Source organism: Danio rerio, chromosome 24 (genome assembly GCF_052040795.2).
Source record: "Danio rerio strain M-AB ecotype USA chromosome 24, GRCz13ab, whole genome shotgun sequence".
In the NCBI taxonomy this organism is placed as follows: domain Eukaryota; kingdom Metazoa; phylum Chordata; class Actinopteri; order Cypriniformes; family Danionidae; genus Danio; species Danio rerio.
Genome location: NC_141044.1, coordinates 14,726,517 through 14,734,181, shown reverse-complemented (window position 1 = coordinate 14,734,181; position 7,665 = coordinate 14,726,517). Strand labels below are relative to the sequence as shown.

General features: G+C 32.7%; 1 protein-coding gene across 4 annotated transcripts; it reads right to left on the bottom strand.

Annotated features, from left to right (window-relative positions):
• Positions 1–604: 604 nt before the first annotated feature.
• Positions 605–7,004, bottom strand: eloca (elongin C paralog a). 4 transcript variants are annotated; one of them, XM_087308513.1, is made up of 5 exons: positions 6,948–6,994; positions 6,663–6,805; positions 6,471–6,501; positions 4,221–4,364; positions 605–1,078 (listed from the first exon to the last, which is right to left on the bottom strand). In XM_087308513.1, the coding sequence occupies exons 3-5, from the start codon at positions 6,472–6,474 to the stop codon at positions 888–890; spliced, it is 339 nt and encodes a 112-aa protein (XP_087164639.1). In that variant the 5' UTR covers positions 6,475–6,501; positions 6,663–6,805; positions 6,948–6,994; the 3' UTR covers positions 605–887.
• Positions 7,005–7,665: the final 661 nt, after the last annotated feature.

Here is a 7,665-nt window from a genome sequence, read left to right as displayed (position 1 = left end):
TTGAGTCACTGCAGTGATGTGTGGATGTAGTCCTGCAAGCTCATGGGAGTCTTTCAAAATATTAATTATTTTTCCACTGCACCATGACTTTATATTCTATACTGTACATTATTTATGTTAAGTGACCAGACTTTGGTCTAAGCAAAGTCAGACCTTACTGTCCTAAATAAATAATTACAAATCAAGACATGATCATATTTTATTTTGGTAAAATAAGTGTTATCTAGAGACCTTTACCTTTCATAAGCAACTTCTAATACCAAATGATTAACTAGAAGTCAAGTTATTATTTGTTGTTCCTAAAACTTGGATAGGTGACAAGACATTTGTCAGGTAGTGTATCTATTGCATTATTTTGTCTTAAAAAAGCTATTTGAGTTTGCAATGACTTTCATCACAAATAGCTTGTTATTTTCAACTTTTAAAAAAATATTATGATAAATACAATAATTGAATATCTTTTTTTAAATTATTTTCATCAATGATAAAATTAAAGTGAGCTTTTCTTTTCTAAGTACAACTAAGACTTACACTTGGTTCTTGGAAAACAGTTCAAATGTTCATTATTTTTGCTGTAAACAAAGTAACTGAAAACACAAAGATGTATGTGTGACAGTTATATATTTGGTTTATTCATATTTCTTTAAGACTTTCACAATTGTCCTAGTAGCATGTGTGCTATCAAATACAAAACGGTTGTTAAAACAACATACACAACATATATTATCTAGTCATTTCAAAGCACACAATACCAAATAAACAAACAAATAAAACAGAATCAAAAGAGCAAAACAGTTATAAATACACACTCAATACAAAATCATAGGAACATAAGGTGAACAGATTAAATTGAAGTCACAGTCAAATAACCCACACTCCATTCCTGTTTAGCAGTCTAGGAAGTTTGCAGCCATGAGCAGTTCCAGGGCAATCTCAGGAGCAATGGGGAATTCTGGGATTTCTGTTGAGCTGTTGGTGTAGCGCACTTTATAGGTAAAATACATGCAAACTTTGGAGAGGACATGAGACGGGATCTCTCGGAAGTTCACCTCATTGGTTTCATTTTCAGCAAACTGACCTTGAAGAAAAACAAAATGTTAGAGTTTCTTTCTTGGATGGAAGAACTTGAACATAAACAAATCTCGCTCTGCCCAATATAGCCAATCACATTTTCCAGCAAAGCCATTTGTGTTGAAACCGGAAATGTTCTTCAAACATGGATTACTGGTTTTGATTGTTGGTGATTTGACATGATCGAGGATTTCTTGTTTTTTCAAAACTCATTCAGAGTCTTGTGCACAAAGCTGCTTTGAGTTTTTTTTTACGCAGGTAAGTTCATGAGTAATGTTTACTAGCAAACTCAGAGGGCTCTACCATACACCTGATGCAATAAGGAGCAAGATGTGTTTGCCGTAACTAATTTCCAATTAGTGCAACAAAATTTTTTTTACGGTTTGCACCACGTTGCTTAAATAGCATTAATTTACACCACTTTGTAGACTTGTGTGTTCCGGTCTAAAAAGGAGGCATGTTAAAGCGCATTGTTGACGCGTTGCTGTTTTGAATAACTAAAATAGACTACACCATTAACCAACTAAAAGCTGGTCTAAAGTCCTTACAGTACTTACACACTGCATGATCTTTACATATGAAAAATATGAAAATGTTTTTTATGAAAATATGAAAATTATAATTTTTCTACATAAATGTAAAAAATATTTCTTCTAACTTCTATTTTCTTTATCTCAGGGGGCTTTTTCATCTAATTCATGATTATTAGCATTTTATAATGTTATCATTATTAGCAGTATTATTTATTATATGCATATTAATATTTGTTTTGAGTTCAGATTTGTCCACCTGTCAGGTTTTAAAGACGTATGCATCACCATATGGGGCATAAGAATAGGACATGAGTTTGGACATAACTGTGTTTTTTTAGCACACTTCGTTAATATTGATCATTTATTCATTTGCTGCAATTTAGAACTGAATTTACAAATACTTTTGAAACAACTCTTTGTCCTTAACAAACTAAATTAAACATGTAGGCTAATGAATGTCTTCAGTGGAGTGTGCTTCCTTAAAGTAGTAAAGAGTAGTAATGAGAAGTAAAGAGTAAAAGTAAAAAGAAAGTAAAGAGGCCGAATGGAGCGTTCTCGCACTACATATGGCCTGTTTAACTGTTTTCTCGCTAGTGAAGCATTTAGTTTTTCAACTTACAAAGTCCGCCATGTGAATGGCAAATGCACCATGGCACGACGCAACTAATTATTAAAGGGAATGGGAGACTCTGATTGGTTTAATGCACGTTATGCTCAAAACCCATAACTCATCAAGAGAATAAGCACAACCCTGTTAGACCATGCGCCATGGCGCAAACTGTATTTTTCCATCCTTAAAATAGCATAAGTGATTTCAGATACACCCTTAATGTTTTTGCTCCATTCGATTTAGACTTTGCGCATAGATCATTAAAAATAGAGCCCTTTGTTTTCAGTCTCAGTATGGTGGGTTGTTTATGACCTGATTTTGTCGCCCTGGTAGCTTAACCTCCAGAGCAGTTTTTACTCTGGTTTAGAGTTTGTGAACCTCAACTGGACCAATCAGTTGTAAGTAAAGTGACTCATGCATAAATGGAACAAAGCCACTTCCTGTCCCAGTAAAAAAAATTAAAATTATTGCTCCAAATTAAAACCATTTATACTACAATAAATGTTGTACAATATATGATATATTATATACAACAATTTAAATTCTATAAATATTATATTATATTATATTTATATTATATTATACAAATGATAATTATTTAGACTATCAAATATTCAAATAGCTTTAATAAAGAATGGCTCATTACATTTAAATTATTATACATTAAATTATTTTAATTTAAATTAAAATGTATATATAAATATTCACATATACACTTTTCAAATTTATCAGCCCTCCGATGAATTATATTCTTTTAAATATATTTCCCAAGAGCGGTATAAAATGAGTTTTTTTTTCCCCAACACATTTTAAAAATAATAGTTTTAAAAGAAGAAAATCACTTTCTTCAGAAAAAAAAATCTATATGAAATAATGTGAAAATATCCTGACCTGTTAAACAGCACCTAATATTTCCATATTTAATATGAAAAAGAACACAAATTTAGCACATGGACTAATCACTGTGACATTAATTGTATGTTTACTTTAATATATAAAGCTTTTAAAATGTCTTTTGAGTTGTTGGTGAAACTCTATTATTCAAATCAGTTGATTGACTTGAATTAAGATAATAATATTTGCTTTAATATGTCTGCTCAAACAACAACAGTGTTTATTTCTGCCCTGTGAATGCATTTACAATCATTATATTTCTAATAATCATGCATTTGTTAATCTTCAGCAGAGAACTGAATCAATTTGTTGCTCTCATCTGACACATTCAGGGGCACATGCTCCAGAGTTAATCACAAACTCTGGGTTAAACCCCGAGCTAACAGAGAAAGTTTTTTTCAAGCATTGTAATGTGAAACCACTTAACCTGATCTTAACCAGTTTTAATTTGTTTGGCTTCATCAACTCAATACTTACTTTGCAAGTAACTTATTCAAGTTGTATTGTGCCACAGGCCTCTAGGATGTAATGTATTTTGTATTTATTGCCATGTATTTATTTACAAAGGCTATTTTCATGGCAAGAACATTTCCATTATAAATAAACAATTAAGAACAACAAACAAATGAATACACAAGTTAAATAAGATTTTTAGTATTAATTAAAGATAAGAATTCTAAAATCTTTTCTGGTGTCACTTTGCTAAAAATGTCCTTAAGAGTGTTCATTTCACAAAAAAGTCTTCTGGAATCATTAAAATCAGGGGAGTCCAGTAAAATGTGTTTTACAGTAAGAGGAGTTGTGCAGAACAGATCATTTAACAAAAATGAAAAGATTCAGCATCTGTCAAATCATCTCAGATATTTTAGGTGAGGTAGAAAGAATGAACTCCTGAACTGAAACCATGAACAGTAAATGAACAAAAACAGAATCAGAATTCTGTGGAACTGAATGTGCCTTCTGAACTAAACCTGCTTCACACTGATGAAACTGCCTGTTTTCAGCATAAAACTGCATTGATACAGTATTTGCAATTTATGAAGCGCTATGCAAATAAACATACCTGGACTTGCTTGATAACAGTGAGATTTTAAAGCATAACTGATACTCACCAGGTCCACTCAACATAGCCTTGATGGTGCCAGAGGTTAAAGCATGCTCTCTTTTCACAATAAATTCGTGGCCATCTGAGGAGATCAGCTTCACATACATGGCATCTGGCCCCTCACAACCACCATAATTCCTCTCTTCAACATCTGCTGGAAAATTGTATTTGAACACTTTACCCTCAAAATGCATTTGGGTTTTCAAATAAACTGTATTGTTTTTCTTAATACACATTACTATTTTAAGACACATCTTTTTTTTAAACGTTAGACATTTTGTTATGACTCTATTAGAACCAATGTTAAGAAAACCACATGTATTTAAATTTTTTTATTGAAATATGAATGATGCTATATTTAAATGTTGAAAAAACCTGAAAAAAATACACTTTTGTGTGTGTGTGTTCCCTTCAGGCATGGGCCAGTATAAGATTCTGACGGTATGTTGACCTTGGATAAAAATATCATGGTTTCAAGGTTTTAGGGTATTGGGATTACTGCTTTAAAATATATTATTTTTAAATGTCAGTGTAAAAAAACAAAACCCTTTTTCCACTTTGAACACAATATATTTTATTTTAAAAAACATTTAAAGTATTTTGGAGCACTAAACATGTCAGGCTAAATAATTCGAATTCGAGTCATTGACCTCTGCTGCCTTCATTAGCTTCAAAATCACAGACTTCATTGCAATTTAAAATGGCATTTTGGATATTTTTTTTCTGCCGGAAATACTGTTGTCATGAAAAAGAAGGAAAAAAGCATAAATAAAATTACAAGTACTGTAGGAACGGTAGAGCAGAACATGTTGGCGGTTTTAAAACCTTGACTTTTACAAACCACGGTAGACCTTGAAAACGGTTATTGCATTTTACATTTTACATTTAGTCATTTAGCAGACGCTTTTATCCAAAGCGACTTACAAATGAGGACAAGGAAGCAATTTACACAACTAAGAGCAACAATGAATAAGTACTAAAGGCAAGTTTCAGGTCTGTAAAGTCTAAGAAGGGAAGTGTTAGTAGTTTTTTTTTTTTTTTTGTACAATTAGTGTGATATTCAAAGAGGCAATTGCAGATTAGGAAGTGAAGTGGAGACTAAATAGTTGAGTTTTTAGTCGTTTCTTGAAAATAGCGAGTGACTCTGCTGTTCTGATGCAGTTAGGGAGTTCATTCCACCAACTGGGCAGATTGAGCGTGAGCGTTCGCGAAAGTGATTTTTTCCCTCTTTGGGATGGAACCACGAGGCGACGTTCATTCACAGAACGCAAGTTTCTGGAGGGCACATAGATCTGCAGAATTGAGTGCAGATAAGAAGGTGCTAGGCCAGAAGTCACTTTGTAGGCAAACATCAGAGTTTTGAATTTGATGCGAGCAGCAACTGGCAGCCAGTGCAAACGGACTAGCAGCGGAGTGACATGTGCTCGTTTAGGTTCATTGAAGACAACCCGTGCTGCTGCATTCTGGAGCAGTTGAAGAGGCTTGATAGAGTTAGCTGGAAGCCCAGCTAGTAGAGAGTTGCAGTAATCCAGTTTGGAGAGAACAAGAGCTTGAACAAGGAGTTGAGCTGCATGTTCAGATAAGAAGGGTCGGATCTTTCTGATGTTATAGAGTGCAAATCTGCACGATCGAGCAGTTCTAGAAATGTGGTCAGAGAAGTTTAGTTAGTCATCAATCGTTACTCCAAGGCTTTTCACCATTTTGGATGCAGTAATGGTTGCCCCATCCATCTGGATTGAAAAGTTATGGTGTAGAGTCGGTTTGGCAGAAACTATAAGCATTTCCGTTTTTGCGAGGTTCAGCTGAAGATGATGATCTTTCATCCAGTGTGAAATATCCAACAGGCAGGCTGAGATACGAGCTGGAACGGAGGGATCATCAACATTATTGTTCCATCAACATTATTGTTCCATGTCTAGTGCCCTTTTCATCTTCAGGTGAACATTTTAATGAATAAACACATTTTAATGAATAAAGATGGTGCAATGATAAAATAAGTGTAATACCATGGTAAAACCATGACCGCATATAAAGATTTTGGTATAGTTATATATGACATATGGTTTTAGTTGAAAAACATTAAGTTTTGCCTTTATTTGTAAACCAAAAGCGTGTTAGTGTGGAGCGTGGAGTTGGTGCAGGTATGCACAAATCATATGAGATCAGTGATTAATTCTGAGCCGATGAAAACAATGGCTTATTTGCAATCAACAAACTAAAATATCCCAAAGAAATGAGGGATAAAATGAATACAAACCCATTGTTTCTCAGCCACTGTATTATTACACCTGCAAAAAAAAAAAAACAGAATAAAGCATTAGGATATTTTTTGATGGTGTATTGCACAAGAAAACAGATAAATCATTTTGAGTCAGCAAATGAGAAGGGCAGAAAGGTTGCGTTAGAAAAAAAAAACTAAAACTCCGAAAAAGTAAGGAGACACACTTACTCGAGCAGCTAACTGGTAACGTTAAATCATTACTAAAACACGATGTCTTCCTAAAAACCGGATCGTTGCTGTGTTTAGACTAATCTGCACTTAGTCCTTTCATATCTGTTACTTAAAACCCGTGTCATAAAAGCAGACTGTCGCTGTAATAGAAAACAAATCTTATACAATCTTGAATCAACTAGCATATCTCGCTAAGTATAATTATTTATTTTCGTAATGTGTCTTTTAATCATATATCCACATATATTATGAGGATAACGTATGTAAAACAGTCGCACTTACCACGAATTTAAAACAACAAAACAACTTTCGATACTCAGACAGGCACTGGATATAACTGATTATTTCCGGTTCAAAAATGTGTGTCTTATAAATAAAAGTCCTCTTTTTACTGACGTATATAATACATTTAAAATTACAAACACGAATGTTTAATTTCACTGATCATTAAAAATGTATTAAGAATATTTCCTGAAGCTATATGGCTGGCTACACGATAACGTTATAACAATTAATTATTATTATGTTTTGCTTGTTTTGAAACAAACACATGCCATCAAATATTTTCTTAAAATCATAAATGCATATGTCTTTTAGAAAAGTGAACGATCAACTAACATATCTAAATAAATATATAGGTCTAAAAAATCATTTAATCTCATAATTTAATAATGTTTTAGTAATGTAATTTAATCTCATAATGTTTACAATGTTGTATGCACTGTCTGCTTCCATCGTCATTCTATCATCAATGGGGCAAACAATTATAAAATAACTGTGTAACTGCAGTAATTTTGGAATTTTCTGTGTGTTTTGATGTTTATCATTTAATGTTTTGTCATTAATTGATTATCTTTAAACTAATTCTTAATTATCATTTTCTTTTACATGGTGTATTTAAGACAGGATATTTCTGAAATGCATTGTAGCTACTTTATGTTCAATGGGTAAAATGGGGTATATATATTTTTTCTTTTTTATATGACAAAATCTTATTATT